General features: G+C 43.1%; 1 protein-coding gene across 1 annotated transcript in view; it reads right to left on the bottom strand.

Moving 5' to 3' along the window:
• Nucleotides 1-2,987: 2,987 nt before the first annotated feature.
• The window catches only part of TMC2 (transmembrane channel like 2), a 31,156-nt gene continuing 16,690 nt past the window's right edge, over nucleotides 2,988-17,453 (bottom strand). Inside the window, exons 12-20 of the mRNA XM_051611165.1 lie at nucleotides 17,192-17,371; nucleotides 16,537-16,689; nucleotides 15,500-15,628; nucleotides 12,912-12,979; nucleotides 11,665-11,904; nucleotides 9,917-10,042; nucleotides 6,076-6,154; nucleotides 4,325-4,445; nucleotides 2,988-3,241 (exon numbers count right to left, since the gene is read on the bottom strand). Coding sequence (XP_051467125.1) covers nucleotides 2,988-3,241; nucleotides 4,325-4,445; nucleotides 6,076-6,154; nucleotides 9,917-10,042; nucleotides 11,665-11,904; nucleotides 12,912-12,979; nucleotides 15,500-15,628; nucleotides 16,537-16,689; nucleotides 17,192-17,371 — 1,350 coding nt within the window. The remainder of the gene's footprint in view (nucleotides 3,242-4,324; nucleotides 4,446-6,075; nucleotides 6,155-9,916; nucleotides 10,043-11,664; nucleotides 11,905-12,911; nucleotides 12,980-15,499; nucleotides 15,629-16,536; nucleotides 16,690-17,191; nucleotides 17,372-17,453) is intronic.

The raw sequence follows: 17,453 nt of genomic DNA, 5'->3' as shown, positions 1-17,453 counted from the left end.
TTGGAGTGTTTGAAGCCTTTTTGTAGTTGAGTCATTTCTCTAGCTTAAACGTGCAGAGAACACCTTTCCTTAGCACCTCTAAAGAAACTAAAAATCCCTTCCCAAAACATTTGTTGATTAGCTGGTATGAGAAAACCCTTCTCCCCTTGCCATGAGCAGTGCTGTGCCATGTTTCTCTCCTTGGAAAGCTTTATAGAAGCAGCCTGAAAATAGAAGCTCAAATGTTTTGAAGTTCTCTTTTGGAAGGAACATATTCTTCTGGAGTGAAAAGCTGATTTTTCTGCTTAGAGAAGCCAAGGTCCCAGTATTATGGTACTGAATGCAAAATAAGTGTATTCTTTGCATGTACATGAGATATTTGGATCACTTTGCAGGGTTTATTAGCAAACCTGTTTAGTGGTGTCTTCTATTTTCTGTTCGTGATGAGTACAGAAGAGCGTGTCTTGCACTATGGCTGAGCACAGTATGAAAGAAATGGCTGAGTGGCATTTTTAATCCTAAGAGAAGTGTACATGCTGGCATCCCTTTTACACCTGTTCGGCCACATGTGTTTCACAAAATGGCCCTTTTAAATTTTATTTTTTATTTTGTGAGATTCCTATTCATCAGTAATGCTGAGCAGATGCTCAATCTTTCCATGCTCTGTCTGGCTAGAGAAATTAAAAACAGATGCCCACGAGAATTACCTGTTTAAAAAGAAGCATTTGTTGAGTAGAACAGTAAAAGAATTAAGTTTAGAAATCTCCTTGTTTTTTTACCAACACTTTTTAGATGCAGCTTTTGAGCTGGTGGCAATAGCAGATATGAAAAATTTGCAATGCAGAAGGCTTTTCTAGTAATATATGAATGCAAACTGTGTGCTGTGTGAGATGTTACTTGGGAGGCTCCCACTACACACCACTGAGCTTTTTTCTTTTCCTTTCCCCTTGAAGCTAGCCTGAGCCCTGTGGGAAGCTTGGGATGGATATATTCTTTCAATAAATGTCAGGGAAGGAGAAGGGGAAAAAAATCAATGCTGAATTCTCAGACAAGTACTTGCTGCAGTTCCTATCAATAGAAAAATAAAGAAAAAATCAAACACTACTGAATGCTTCTATGAGTTTATGAAACAATCTCCAGTTGCATGTGAGTTACTGGTAAATAGGCTCAATACTGAGAGAGCCAAATAATAATTTCAGTCAATATGAAGACCATGGGTTGGCTTTTTTACATCTGTCACAACTGTTGTGCTCTAACAGAGGACTCCATTATGAATTGGAGTCAGGGAAGAGAGTTGTCACTGGTCTGCAGCAATAGTTGTCTAGCTGTTACTACTGCCCTCATATCATGAGACCTCTGAACTTGCAAGATACATTGATCAGTGGGTGAACCTAATATACTTAGAGAAGAGCAAACCTTGAAAGATTAATTAGCTAGTGGGCAATTTTTTGCTTCAGAGATGACAAAGTGCTTTGTAATGCTGAGTGTTACTGCAGGTCTCAGGGGCCTGATTCAGAAAACAGTCAAATCCTGGAGTAGTTACTCATTTAAATCTAAGTCCCAGGTTTTCAAAACCTGTCTGGAGTTGTTTTTTGTTGCTTCTTCATAATGTTTCTTGTTGCCCTATATTCCTTGTGCAAACAAATACTCTCTACTTCTCTCCCACACATGTATGCTCATGTGTACAGCCTCTTTCTGTTTTATAGCAGAGGTGGGAGAGATCTGACCCCACACATCCCCTTTCCAAATTGACTTTTAATGTGAGATGAGGAGCTAAGAGGAGGGAAATCCTGTTCCTTGTTCTGCAATCCTTCTCTTAAGATACTGGAGTATGCAGGGTGGACCAGTTGGGCTGAAATCAGGGCACTGAGTAGTTTCTGTGACAACTTTCTGACCAAACGCCTACAAAGAAGGATGGGGGACAACAGCCTCTGTACCCTGAAAAAAGTCTTATCTTGTTTGACTTTATTCCAGTTCAATGGTTAGGTATCTCTGCAGATCAAGGTGGCAGGAGAGGCAACTGCAGGAGCATTGCATCAGCAGCTCTCACAGCCAAGAGACAAGACCTTATCTGTGAGAGCCAGCTCAGAAAAATGTCTGTCCAAGACCAGGAAATAAATCTGATGAGCAGCCTCTCATGTGGAGGCTCCTCAGGAGAATGAGCAACCCTGAGCATTGCAGTGTGCGTGGGAACAACCAAACTGACTTTGAGCTTCACACCAGTGACAGCTATTTCTCCTAATAACTCATTGGCTTTTCTATATTTGAAAGCAAAATACAGTTATTTAATTGTTGAAGGAATTCTGAATTCTCCTTTTATTTTACTCTTGCTTGTATCTCCTGGAAATACTTCTCTAGGGCTCTCGTCTCTTTTACAAAGCACAGACATAAAAAAATGAGCTAGGTCTCTACCTACAAATAAGCATAGCACAGTGTTCAAGTGCTTAATTCCTATGAGAAATCAGATGCCTTAATACTTTTGTTGGTTTGGATGTGAAAAATGGAATAATTTTTCCAGTCTGCCTCACATCTGACCTAACTTGGCTCCTTTGCCCAGCTCCTTGTAGGTGGACATTCCCAGACTGAAGGTCAAGTGGTCTGTGCTCTGTCAAGCCATAGAGGAGAACTAAGTACAGGTAAACTCACACCACTTTTATTAACTGCAGAAGCCTTCAAAGGGACTGACAAGGACTCACACCACAGAGCAAGCTCACCATGCCTCTGTTGGCCACAGGGCTGCATCCTCTATGTAGTAGTTCAGCAGTGCCATGGCGGATTTTCATCCTGTCCGCCTCCTGTTCCCTTCAGGATCAAAACCAGCACAGCCATTGTAGGTTACAGCCCCCAGCTACTACTAAGCTCCTAAAAATAGCTGGTTTGGATAGTGTTGCATAGATACAGATCATCACGAGGGGGTGACCAACATTCAGTAATAATTTCCTACTAAAACTACAATAGTTCATGCGGCACCTCTATTTTAACGTCAAACAGGAGAAACGTTTCTGACCTTAGCGAGCAGCATATAAGTAGTATGGCTGCCCTCTTCCCCTTCCAAAGACTGGTCCTGGTGGGTGCCCCCTTGGCCTGGGTTGGCCCCGGTAAGGTCCCCAGACACCCAGTGGTGGTGGCTGTGTCATGAACACATGTGGTGGCGGGGTGAATGCTGCTCCTCTTCCACCAGTCATGGGGCTGCCAGCCAGGGCTGCTGCTTTGCCTTGTTCCACAGCAGGGCTGGTTCTGCTAGGAGACTCTGTTTTCTTGTCTAGAGCAAAGATTATGAATGTTATTTTCTTGAGCGTAAACATTGCCTTTCTTCCTCTCCCCAGTGCTGTTGTTTCTTCTGTGTGCAATAACCCAAGTGTCTGCAGGTTTGCATTTGAGCATCTGAGTGGAGAAACCGTGAGACCTTTAGGCCTTGGCCAACTGCAAGTACGTGTCACTGCTGCCCAAGCTTTCTTTCAAGGTTCTTACTGATGTGTTTATAAGACATGATAGTCCTACCAGCAATACTGGTAGCCATGTGGTAACTGCTGACTTGCATATTCATTTTCAATGCACCCACAATGCTGCTAGCACTATTTCCATTTAAATGAGTGCTCTGGGTCAGCTCTGAGGGGAATCTGTACTGGAATGGTCTGAACTTTGCAGCTCATCTCAGCCTTTACAAGAAACAGCCCATCTAAATGCGAGAGGGTTATGGTAGCACTAGTCTGCTTTTTTTTTGTCTGCATCAAGATAAAAATGTTCCATGTGTTATGCTGTTTCTCATAGATGAGAGCAGGAGGCTCTGGTGGTCAGGAAATGGCTGGTTCAGACCTGCAGGAACTGTCTTCCTTGAGAGTGGCCAGAGCCTGGTGCCAGTGTCTCCTCCTGCATCTTTCTGATCAGCCACTCACCCCCTCAGCATATCTTACAGCAATGGTCCTGTAAAAAGCTTCTATCTCATTCATAATTAATTTTCTGATGAAACTTCAATTTGGAGAAAAGTCTGTGCCTGGATCAACTCATCAGCACAGAAATAATGCTGGAGTTTCAGCATTGTTGCCAGAATAAATTGCTGGCATTGACCAGCATGGTTAATAGCTGCAATTATGAATGATACTTTTGGATTACAAGTCTCACACTGTAATAAACCTATGTGTGACATACTCCATTCTAAAAACTTGCCTTCCCTGAGTGTCCATCGGGAGGTGGACTTGTGTAGGCAGACAAAAACTGTGCTAGTTGTACTCATCCAATCTCTTGCAACTGTGTATTGCTCCAGTTTCTCAATTTTTCCCAGTCATTTTTTGTGGCAAAAGGAACCTTTTCAGGAGGGCTGAGGGGAAGGTTGGTTAGTTTTTACCTTCTGCTTGTTTAGGGTGACTTTCAGTCTTCGTTCTTGGTATAATTAAGTCCTCTAGATCTTGCAGCACAAGGTTAGTGCTGGCTTTGTTGTTTCTCTTGTTTTTCTCTTCTTCACGTTGCTGCATCAATAGAAACCATTTGGTTAGTTTGAAACTGCTGATGCAATCTGGGAAATGGTGGCCAGGTGTCATGGCTAGCCTGGCTAAGTGTTTGTTGATGTGAACGTATCTTCTTTGCCAAGTTCAAGGTGTTGAATCTTGGTCCAGTGACCAAGGGGTTTAGGGAAAGAAGGTACATCCCAGGTAGGAACAAGAGCCTGGGCAGTGATGGCTCTGGTCTTGTTAGGGCAAAGCACTTGCTGATAACATGGTTTAGGTCTACCAGGCTGTCTGTTTTCGCAGCTGCCAATCTGCCCTCCCTAGGGTTTTGATTTGTTTTAAATGTGGACCTCTTAGGCAGGAGGGAATCAATGATAAATTCCAGAGGAAGAGGAGAAAGGCGTGGTAGCATGGGGATGGGCTGTAGGGCTGTCTCTGGTTTTACTTGCATTTATTTATTGTCTGGAGATGTTTCCGTTTCTTTGAGTAGCACCGGTCCCTGCTTTGTGACCCCTCCATGGGGCTTTTTGCTCTCTTAAACCTTTATCATAACCATTTTGTGCAGTATGAAATAGACTACATGCCACTAAGTCTGAGCTTGCCATAGCACCTGTTCAACTCCTGCCATGCTTGAAGATGCCCTGTGCACCAATACCCTTATTTTAAGCCATGTCCATGAACGATCAGTTCTGAATTTGAGTGTTTGAGTGTAATTTTATGGAGCCTCATTTCTAAGTGCTCACATCCTCACTTGTAATGTTGCAATGATCTCTGTGCAATGGGTTGCTTGATGTGGCATTGCTTCCTTGGCTTGGATCCTGCCCTGTACCAGTAAAATGATACCAGTCCTTTGGTGGCACCATATTCTCTCCTGATGCTTGATTCTTTGGTCACATGTCATACAAAACAGCACAGGGCTAGAGACTCACCAGGAAAACTCTAGGGGAAACTGGTGCTGCCAGACCAGCACAGGCCCTGGCAGCAGAACACCTTTGCTGTTTCTCATTGAGATTAATTATCAGAGCAAAGCGGCACTTTTGCAGATATTTTGCTGCCAGATCTAATTCACATTAGTTCAGGGGTCCCTGCTTATGGTGCTCTGCATTTGCAACCTCTTCCAGTTCTGAATATTATGAAGTCCAAATCTGACCCTGCTAATTTGAGTCATTGCATCTGTGTGCATCTTGCTTTTCTCACCTGCATGGCAGAGAGACATCAGCCTCCTTTGTAAAGTGCTTTGAGGATTACTGGTAAAAAATATTGTTGCCGTGTCATTATTTATAGTTCTTTATGCTTCAGCTTGTACAAAATCTGGGTGTCGTTTTGATAGTCTTATCGCTGTCCCTGGAAAATGTCAGGCTCCAAAACATTACTTGAAATTTGAGGTAACTAATTTTGTAGGTGAAAAGTACAATTTTTGGAAAAACTCACTGTAGTTTTGATGTATGAAATAGCAGCCTATTATGGGGTGTGACCACTCTTTGCAGTAAGCAATTAAATGTCATCAGAGACGACCGAATAAGCACAAAATGCATCTTCCCATTGTGTCACTGCTGTGTTTAGAAGTGAAGAGCAATTGAAAAGCATATGCTGCATATTGAACTTGAAGTACATGGTATGTCAAAGATGGCTTTGCCAGATCAGTACTTACCATTTGCATTTTCTTCTTCAGCTCTGCATTGGCGCGCTGATACGCTGCAGCCACAGCATTTAGGTAATAGATGGCGAGGCTACAAAAACAAGTATGTTGCTGTAGTGATAGGATCAGGGGAGAGAGAAAGTTTCATAGGGAGAGGACTTTTAATTTTTGCCTACTTTCTAATACCTGCTTTTCTCACCAGCTGTCTCCAAACTGCCTTATAGGAACAAGGCTTAGAAAAAATTCAGGCTGTATCTTGGTATAGAATCACAGAATCATTTAGGTTGGAAAAGAGTTTTAAGATCACCTGGTCTTACAATTTACCTAGCACTGCTATGTCCACCACTGAATCACATCCCTAAGCACCACGTCTACTCACCTTTTAAATACTTCCAAGGATGGTATTTTAACCACTTCCCTGGGCAGCCTGTTCCAATGTTTGACAGCTCTTTTGGTGAATAAATTTTCCCTAATATCCTATCTAAACCTCCCCTGGTGCAAGTTAAGAACATTTCTGCTTATTCTATAGCTTGTTACTTGGGAGAAGAGACCAAACTCTCACTACAACCTCCTTTCACGTAGTTGTTGAGAACGATAAGGTCTCCCCTTAGTCATCTTTTCTCCAGACTAAACAACCTCAGTTTCCTCAGATGCTCCTAAGAAGAGCAGTAGACCCTTCACCAGCTTCATTGCTGTTCTTTGGTCACACTCTGGCATGGTCAGGTAAGATGGGCTGAGCCAGTCTAGTGGCTCACTTCTGCTTCAGCAGAAGAAAAGTGACAATCCTGCCTTCACCTTGATTTGCCACGGACTCCCTCTTCTTGCTTTGCACAAACTTTGGCCCTTGGGTCTTTCCTTGGTGAAGAGCCCATTCAACTAATCAGCTGGGTGAAAACCTACTCCTCTAATAAAACATATGGCTTTCTGCCATGGCTCAAAGAAAAACCAGGTCACACAGGGAGCTTAGAAAAAAATAGGAAACAAGGAAAATAGTGACAGGCCATTGTCCTCAAGGCACAGTCCACCTTCTCCCTTGGCCAGGGCTAGCTGCCTTCTGTAGCCTGCCAAGGGGCTGTCGGGAGTGATCAGAGATGGAACGGAAGGTGAGCAGGAGCCAGGCCAAAGCCTCTGGCTTTTGTTTCTATCCCTTCTCCTGCAAAAAGGAAACGCCAAAGCCAGGGAAAAAAAGGAGCCAAGCTGGAAGAAACCAAAAGGCGAGTGGAATGGTAGAGGGTGTGCTGGCAGCCAGCCTTTGGCACACAGGGAAGTGTGTGCATTAAAACATGCCCAAATGTCTGGGGCTGTCTCGCCACCACTACCACTCGCCAGCCAGTAATATTTTGGTTGTAAAAAATGTTTCCTCTTGCTTTTTTAAAGTGCTTTTGTTCTGATAAATTATAAACATCATCTGCTCAGTCACTCCAAGCCATTCCCAGGAAAGCACCAGCCATTCAGTTGATCAGTATAGATTTTTTTATTTTTATTTTTAAGTAAAGTAGAAAATTCTCTTGGAAAAGAGAGAAAAAACCCAACAAACCCAAGACAAAAGAAAAAAGCAGACTAAAATAAGTTTTCTGACAGTTCACAACCTACGTTTGTGGCTCCAGCCCAAGTTTATTGTCCTCAAACCAGGCTTGAGGATTTTGTCAGCAGTGTCTGACTCTAAACCCAGCAAGACACCATGTACCAGCATACTGGTTTCCAGGTGGAAGATCAAGAGAGTGTACTCTGGATGGGCCTTTCTTAAGGCTTTTTGTCAGGGTCTCTCTGGAGGAAATGTATTTGCTTCCTTTTGCCTAGTATTAACCCAAAACTCAGTCTTCGTGAGTTTGAAAATTGTTATTTTTGATCTTTAAGTGTGCAATAGTTTCATTGCTTCTATGTGGTCAAACTCATTGCTTAAGAAATCTATTGCCTTGTAATCCAGGACTTTGGCACTGCTCTGCCATTTTTGTTGTGACCAGCCAAGATCTAAGTCCTTAGAACTTCTCCCTTTTCATAAAGGTAACTGGATCTGCCTATTCCAAACCATCTGGGATGCCACACACTGCTTCTGAGCTGCCTTCTCAAGTTCACTGAGTAACTGAACAAGTCCATTCCTGTTCCTTTTTGAGTCCTTCCTCACCCTCTGCATTAGGCGCTGGCATAGTCTCCAGCCACTACAGCTTCCTCCCCTGCTGACTCCTGTGTTTAATGGAGCACTGATGGAAAGGCTATGAACTCACTTGGTCTCCCAGACACTGTCAGATATGAGCCTGTCAGCAGGCTAAGCCTGAGTTTCCTCTGTCCTTGGTTTATTGCAGGTTTATAGTAAAAGAAAGGCTGAGTTTGTTCAAGATTGAGTAGCCCTTAAGGGGTCTTGGGACAGAGAGGGGAAAGGGAAAATGCAACAGAAAGAGGATTTGAAAGGATGTCTTTGCTGTGGGAAAGGGCCAACTGGCCACAGGACACTTCTGCACCACCAACTCACTGCTGGGACAACTGGCCACAGACCAGTGAATGTTGTTTCTTCTCCACCGTGAACAGAACCCTGAGGAGCAGGTGACTGCTCACAGGGCTCTGGTTTCTGCAAGGAAGCTGTATATATAGGGGAGTGTATGTGCATGAGACACAATTTGCAACATGAAAAGTTAATGATGACATAAAGGCAACTCAATCAAATCTGAGATATTTTCTAAAAGTCATGTTAAACAAGTGCACTTAGAAGCCAACAAAACAATTTTAAAAACTATGCTCAGTACTTTGACCTGAAAGAACCTGTTTGTAATACATTTGATTGAATTGGCTTTATCTGATAATTATTTCTTCATTTCTCACATTTGATTGAGTTGCCTTTATGTCAATGACTTTTTGTCTTTATTTAGATTAAAATGAGTAAGTGGTTTGAGGCAGGTAGGGGGATGACAGGTCATTTTCAGTTTAATTGGGATTTTTCTCAGTCTGTTTCTATAAAAAGCATAGTAACATTATCTTCAGTGTAACCTATTCAGAATGAAGGATCACAGTGCCCAAGAATGGCCATACTGAATCAGCCCAGAGGCCCATCTCCATTGTGTGCCCTAGGAAGAGTCCGAGCAGGCAAGCATATGTAATACACTCCCTAGCCCTTTCCCTGTCTCCCATTGTTTAGTCTGGAGATTTCAGAGCTGCCTACAAAATTTGGCCACGGTTCTCCCATTCAGTTTGATAGCTAAGGAAACCTTGAGAATAATGCCAAAAATATCTTTTTAAAAAAAAATAAAAGGAAAAAAAGAGAACCAGCCTGGTCCTAGTGCTGCTGAAGGTGTTAGGGGTTAAGTGTGGTTTCAAAGCTGAAATGATCAGACAGCACCGAAACAAATTCAAGAAGTATTGGGGAAAAAAAACAAACAAGCAAAAAAAAGCAAACCAACAAACACCAACCAAACAAAAAACCCAACAGCCCAAATAAAACCCACACCTCTTCATATTGTTGGAACATGTGATTCTTTTAATGCCTTGGCTTGGCAGGGCTGTAAATATCACCAGCTGTGACAAAAATTGCGTCGCCAAAAGGCACCAGGCTGAGAGTGTCCATTTATTTCTGACTGGCTACTGAAAATTTTTTGTATGGAAGTTGTGATGGCTTTGATATCCATGAGGCCTCTGTCAGCAACGTGTTTCATCTACAAAGTTGTGTTTAATTGCATCAGGGAATTAAATTTTGGGAAATTGGGTTGGGCAAAGGTGAGGGGCATGCAGAGCATGTGTCTGCCCTAATCTGAGCTGTTACCTGGGCAGAAGCTGTATTTAGACCTCAGTAACATCCCAGCTTTTTTTTTTTTTTTAATGTTCTCCCCCCAGCCACGCATGTAATATTGCAAGGAAAACTTACACCATGAGCAGAATTGCAGGTATGATCAGTCCTGGATTTGCCACATAGCTGAAGATCTTGGCAATAAAAGCTGGGAAATCAAGCTCAATGGTCTCTTGAATGACTTCATACATCCTTTTCTTCCCACTGGAAAGACAAACAACTAGTTAGAGAGTGTAGGTTTTTCCTGGAGGGACAAAACAGCTCCTAATCTAACAATGCTAAGCAGCATGTTTCCTCTCTTTTTCAGTTAGCAGCAGCTTGCTGTTGGCCACAAAGGATATTGAGATGTCTTCATTCCTCCCTGCCCCCACTGATTATAAGAATAATCTCTGCTAGGCCATCTTGATCTTGGAGTTAATAAATATATTTCCACATGTGGCTTCTTTATGAGATCTGACTATTTACACCCCCCGTGCTCTGAAATGTATAAAACCCCTACAGATTGCAGTAGCCATACATTTCTGATCAATATGTTGTTAAATATGGCTTTTTCATGGTGGAGATGACTTTCCATATGCAAAATCCGGCTTTCCGAAAAAATGAGCCAATTTGAAGAGCTGCTAAGTAATGGCAAAAATAGCAAGCTGTGATTAATGCTCAATAGGAAACTCAGTGAAAGAGTAATTTCAGCCCGGATTGATACAGCAGATGAGAGCATTCTGTATTAAAGGAGAATAAATCTGTAAAAGGCTGGATTACGTAACGACCTTCGAGGTGAATTCAACCTGACGTGCTATTCCACATCTCTAGCCTTGTTGCCTCCTGGGATCTTGCAGGAGTCTACTCGGGAAGGTGCTGAACCCTGTTCTGAAGACTGAGAGTCAATAAAGAGAATTTTGGCTAAATGGCATCCCAACTTCATCAACGGCTTTAAGCCCAGGAGAACTGAGCTTGCAGTTGAAAGAGTGTGCTGGGGTCTGAATCAGGCTGAGTGGCTTTTGGAACGGTCGACTGGGAATTGAAATAGCACTTTCACATTGCAGATTAGTCATCTGCAAATGACAGTGTGCATGCAGGAAGTTTCTTGTCAGATCTTCTAACACTGCTCTTTGACACCTGTCCTTGGTATAGAATGGAGAGAGTTTTGGTCTCTTGCCTTCTTCCCGGAGTCTTTTAGTTTTCTATTGTCATTCTCCATTAAGAAGTGGATAACCTGAAAAAGTGCATCTACAGGAATTATTTGTTCCAAGCTGGCTCTTTGCTGAGTCAGACAAACTCAGTGGGTCCAGGAAATGATGTTGCTCAATCAAATTCGACTTTATTAGTTAATTTAGTTCACTGAATGCTTTGTGCAGTGCTGATGCTCTCCTAATAATACTAATAAAAAAGCTGCAACTCTTCAGGCTCAGACTTACAAATTTCATGCTGTTTTCCAACAAAACTCAACATGTAAAATGCATGTTGTGGTGTGGGAGTTCTTGGTTCTATGGAAGGTCTTAGAAAGAGAAGGCTTTGGACTGGCTTTTAGTTTTGCTCCCACAATGTTTCTAGGAACCTTAGGGGTGCTCCCATTGCTTTTTTACTGTGGTCTGCACTCTGCTCTCCCACCTCTGCTGTCCTCTGGTGCTTTCTTTGACTCCTGTTGTCCACAGTTGAACAGAGCTCACTTACTCACATTGCTAAGGATTTAACCAGATGGAGAATGGAGACATTTCACCATCTCTGGTGAAAATCCATCCCTGGCTGGAGTCTAGGCCTTCTAACTTCATTCAAATGCTCTCATGTATCAGAGCAGAAAACTAGTGTTTGAGGTGTTTTGCTGGTACCTGAATGGTCCACAGTCAAAGGAGGGAGGCAGGGACATGATGGTGTAAGCCACAGGCAGGAGGCTGAGGAACAGGATCAACAGCAAAAGTCCCATGTAAAAATTATTAGACTTGGATGCTTTGAAGACTCGTTCATGAGGGACATTGCTACTCATAACAGCCCAGCACTGAAAATACATGGAGGTTAATAAGCGCAGCACGTTTATACCCACGAGCCCTGGTGCGTAAAAGGATCCCATCCTGAAAAGGAAAGGAGAAGGACAGGTGCTATTTTTTGACAGACTAGAGTGTATTTGTGTTTTTGTGGGTTTTTTTGGTTTTTTTTTTCAGAAGAAGGGAAGAAAGTATCAATGTGGTGTCAAGTTTACCCACAAATAAAGTCTGAGTGAGCTGGTTTATGCTACCCCCCTGCTCCTGGAGGAGAAGTCACCTGCATCCACGTTAGGATATGCTTAACCATACACTGAGGACCAGGGACGTCTCAGACCCCTCAGTGCTTGTAAAGGAAGATTTTCAGTTTGTGATAAAAATCACTTGGGGATAGCTTGGAAAATATCAGGTGAGTGTAACCAGCAGGGAGAGACCTCCCTGAGTCTGCAGAGATGTTGTAGTAGAGGAACAGGCAGAAATAATCAATCTGAGGCAAAAGAAACCATGCTGCCACAGGAGGTGAGGGTGTTTTGTCCTGTTGCTTCTCCTGCTGTCACAGCAGGGCAGAATGGGTCTAGGACAACTCTATGCGGGGCAACACAGCTTGTTTGATGCAGTTGCCTTTATCTCATTGTTACTTTTAATGTTATCTCCTAGCATTTTATCACCGTTATTTTAATTTCTGTATCTCATGGTTCCAGGACAACTCATCACAGCCAACACAACATGCTGAGCTGAGCTGTCCTAGACCCATTTCTGCTCACATATATATGGTGAAATTTGGAAATGTTAAAAAAAGGGCAATAGTAAAACATCAAAGGCAACTACATAAAGACCCCAACCTAATAAAAGTGAAAGTAGGGCAAGGTTTGCAAGACTGCTCACTGCTGCAGTTATCTCACTGCTACTTCTCTTGGGGTGAGTAAACTGGCATTTTGAAATTTCCGCTTTTGTAATCAAGTACAGAAAGCCAAACAATCAGATAAAACCAAAACCCAAAGATTTTTCTAGCTGGCTTGAAAGATTTCTAACTCCACTGACAGGTTTTCTAAATAATGACAAAAAACCCAAACAAAACAAAAAGGAAAGTATCTTACCAAATCATTCCCTGGTTGAAGACCAAACCCAAAACATTGCCACTAATGTCAAACTCAGCATAGGACGGCTGCATGGGGAAAGAAAGGAGAGTTTGTAGTTGCTAGAGGTGCCTGCTATTGTTTGCTGATGGGTATAAGGATTCTTATTTCGAGCTGAAGAACAGAAACAGAGGACAAAGAGAGAGGAATAGGAGGGAATATATGACCTGATGTGTATCTGGTGGCATTTAGCTCCATACTAGCCAGTAGTTAAAAAACTCCTGTTTCAGGAGTTCAGCAACCTGTCTGATGTGGGAGCTGATGGTGGTAAGTCCAGAACAGTATTTGTTGTTTTATAAATGATTATTCTGACAGATTTGCCTATGATGAACTTCCTGTTTCTTCTACATATCTGCTTTTGTGCACACAAAACTCGGATGATATTTGGCAGCTTGGATGATGCACAAAGTTTTTATTTTACTTTTTTTTTGGGAAAAATACTATTTTTTTTAAATGCAATTCAGAAAACATGGTTCTAAGAAATGATAGGTCATGCCCTTAAATGTTTGAAATGTTCTTTGCTGTCTGTCTGTTTTTCACCCAATTTGCATGTACTTAGTACCGTCAGGAGCTCATGAAGTTGAGGTTTAAGATGTTTGTCTTTTATGATGAAAACTCAGAAGGAGCCTAGTCAGAATCTTGCTTAGCTGACTGCTCACGGTTTTGGGAAGTTTTTCTTTGTTTTTTTGATTCTGGTTCATTTCTACTTCAAATCTTTAGCTAGAGGTTAATGCTTGTCTTTGTTTTAATGGGGATAAAAAGCCACTTTTGGTGTCTGCTGTCCTTCTGTGTGAGAAGGCTGGGTTAAACAAGAGATGTTCACTATGTGCATTAGAAAAACACATACACAATTTTGTTAATCCCCATGGCTGCATGGATTAGATAGCTTATACTAAACCATCTTTGACTCTGCTTTCATTCCTGGGTCTGGGGAAAAAAAACCCTGCTTGAGCACTGGTGGACTAATAAACTGAATTATATGAATCTCCCAAAGATGCAGGAGAAAAAGATGGGGGAAGCCCACTGTGCTCTCTTCTTTCTGTTACTACCATGGGAGCCATTTCACATGGAAAGAGAGTTTTGCCTTTGCCAAGTCACAGAGCTTAAGCACTTTAGTACTGCCCCGTGTTATGGGCTACAAGTTAACACTTCTAATTAACCACAGAAATAACAGTCATAATAAATAAGGGCCTTGCGTTGCTCCCTCTGAGCTCCTTGCGGGCTGGGTTGGACTGCTCATTTGCAAAAACGGACTTGCTGGAGCTTGTTAGTCTGATCATCCCCTGACAGATGCTGAATGGGGTCTGTTTCTCAGTGCAAAATAACTTTGCAGCCTGATGCCAAATGCCACAGGAAAGGAGGGAAGTGTAGAATAAACCCTAAAGCAGCTCTCAAAAATTGTACTGGGAGGTGGCGGGTGGATATGCAGGAAATGTTAGCTGTTGTTTATTTTTTTCAATATATCAAGGAATGCCTGCAGGACAGAAGAGACTATTTGTACAGTGGAGACCTTAAGAATGAAGAAAAACCCTATGTGATATTTCTAAAGGTTGTTTTAAGGAAAATACCTAAAAAAATATCAAAGGTTTTTAATAAGTTGAGAGAACATGCCAGGAGGAGGAAACCAGAAGCCTCAACAAGACCATGACCTGTGATCACATGCAGTAGGAGCAGCTGTGTGCTGCTTGGCTGCCGGAGGTTCCTCCAAGCTCTGAAGTTCCTCAACCACCCTGGGAAACATTCTCTGCCTCCCCCAGAAAAAATGCAAAATACTCCATAAGCAGCAAAATGCCTGCTGCACCCTGACTTTCCTTGCTTGGCCAAGGCCCTTCTAGACACCTGCACAGCCCACCTCTTCTCCAAATCCCTTCTGGAAACCCTGCCAGTTAGGTAACTGGTGCACTGACAGAATTGTGTTCTTGCCAGGTATTTCCATTTTTGTCTGAATCCACTTGTTTTTGTCGCTTCTTATGTGAAACACTGGACTTTTTATTATTATTACTTTGTTCTGTATTTGGGCAGCTGCAATACTGGCTGCTTAGGTACTGGAGCCTTTGCGAATATCAAAGAGTCCAGCACTGTTTTGTGTCACACATATGGGAGAGAGGAAGGAAAGGCTCTTGGCTCCACTGCAGCAGGAGTAGAACCAGCTTCCAGCATTGATCAGAAGATGATGCTGTGAGTAAAACACGCTACTACCTGCTGAGTGGGCAATGAACAGGAAGGTCTAGGGCTTTGAGAAGAGATATAGAAGAGCCCAAATGTTTGGGGTGTTAATGACTGAATGAAGATCAGATTAGGTTGGGTTTTTTTAAGCTCAACTTCATGTTTTAAAGCCCTGAGGTAGGAGAGAGCTGCATTTTTTAGGTTGTTTTTTCTGGGGTGAAACTGACTTATCCAGAGAAGTGATGCAGAGATGACCAACACCAATTAAAGTATCAGACAAGACCAGAAGACCACTGGAATATTTCAAAACCAGTCTGTTTGCAGCATTTGAACAGATGGCCCTAAATTACTTCTATATTTTCAGCTATAAGATATTGACTTACAAATCCAGCCTCTAGGTCCCAGCACCAACAGTAATTCACAAATCTGACAAAGCAAGCTCGGATGAAATCTCCCACCAGGATGGTTATGTAGGTCACCAGGATATCAGACACAGTGAGCCTTACAAACTCCTGCCATTTAAAACAAGGAAAAAAAAAAAACATTTAGCTCCTGTAATTTCAGTAGAGCATTTGGTGCCATGTTTTTTTATTAAGCCATTTGTCTTTATAGGACAGTAACCTTCAGAAAGGCATGAGAGAGCAAACTCCCTGCCTGTTTCCAAACATTTGGCAGTGCCTAAACTTTGCCTCTGTGCTTGGAAACCGTGAGCTCCATGAGCCCTGGTGGTTGCTGCTAGTGTTAGTGACTGTGCTGTATGTTGTGGCAGCATGTAAAAGTTAAGCAGAATGTAAATGCTGCAGTAATGCTGGTATAAAACATATATGAACTAAGAGTAATTTTGATTGTGCATGGCTCTGCTATGGCTGGGCAGTTGCACTGAGGATGAGCCCCTTCCAAGGAGCAGCAGTGGCTGGTCCTTCCCCACTTGACTGAAGGCAAGTGGAAACCCATTGGAATCTGTGCGGTAAAGCATAGTCTCATAGCTTGGTTAAGTCCTGGCTATTTCTATCAGCCAATAATTAATTGCTTTTACTTTTTATGTTGTGCATAATCTGGCTGCAGAGCTTCTTGGTGAATGAAGAAAGTTGCCCAAAGTGGGAAAGTTGCAGGGTGGGTTTGTGGGGTGAAATTCTGAAGACTGAAGGCCACCCTGCATGCATGTCAGGGATATTATTTTTGCCTAATTCTGCTCTTATCCCATGACCTCACCATGTGTTAGTAGTTGGGGGTTTCACCACTACAGCTTGGGAACTGTGGCCAAGGATCTATGTTGCCTTGGTGCTGCTATACAAGAGTCAGGAAAGGAGATGCCATTTGTGAGGAAAACTTCAAGCCTGAAAATTATAAGAACATCAAGAAAAAACCTGAAACCCACCCCAAACCAGCCAAGTGACTTAATACATAATGGATGTCTCACAATGCCAACGGTTGTCTCCCAGCAGGGTCCCCTGGGCACGTCTGCAGGATCAAGGGGAGGTGAGGTGGCAGTGCTGTCATTCCACGCAGACGAGTTGTTGTGGCCCAGCAGCATCCAGTGCGTGATGTTCTTCACCACGTCCTCTTCAGCCAGCTGCAATGAAAACACTTCCTAGCCAAAAACTTCATGACATGGGGGCCCCAGAAGATATGTTTGGAGAGACCCAAGGTGGTGGGCTTCTCCCTACCAGTTAACACCCAGTATATAGTCATTTACTTACAGTGGAGTTGTGCTGGCACTGGAAATAGCACAGAAACTCCTTCCCTTTTGCCAGGAGCAAGGGAGCAGCAGCCCCTCCAGACCAAAAGCAGCTCAGGGCACTGTGAGTTTCGGGGAGCTAGCAGCCTGCTCCCCACACATGGAGGAGTCAGACCTCCAGCAAGGCTAGTGTGTGCAGGGGAGCCTCCACCCTCTCCCCCTTCCTGACTTCGTAATATTTCAGGGCAGAACAAATTGCCCTGGTCCCTCCAGGGGAGGATGGAAGCGCCTGCTGCAAATGGAGTGATCATCCTTGGTGGCTGCAGGGACAGGCTGTGCTTGCCCTTGGCTCTGGACAACACTACTACTGAAAGTGGCTTTTCAGCTCAGCTCTTACTTTTTCATTGACATCATCCATCAAGGCCAACAAAAACGTGTAGAGGTTCCCAAGGAACAGGGCAAAGATCCGTCCCAGCTGCCATTTCAGCCCGATGCGGGGATGGTAGTTCTCTAGGGCAGCAATGGTTTCGAACAGCGGAGGGCAAAACATGCCCAGCAAGGACATCACAATTTCAACCTGCCACATGAGGAAAACAAGATTACTGCTAACATTAACAGTGGCTGCATTACTCTGAGAAGAGCAGGGGCTGCCAGCAACT

This window comes from Apus apus, chromosome 2 (assembly GCF_020740795.1).
Source record: "Apus apus isolate bApuApu2 chromosome 2, bApuApu2.pri.cur, whole genome shotgun sequence".
Taxonomy (NCBI): domain Eukaryota; kingdom Metazoa; phylum Chordata; class Aves; order Apodiformes; family Apodidae; genus Apus; species Apus apus.
This window is presented reverse-complemented; position numbering and strand designations above follow the sequence as displayed.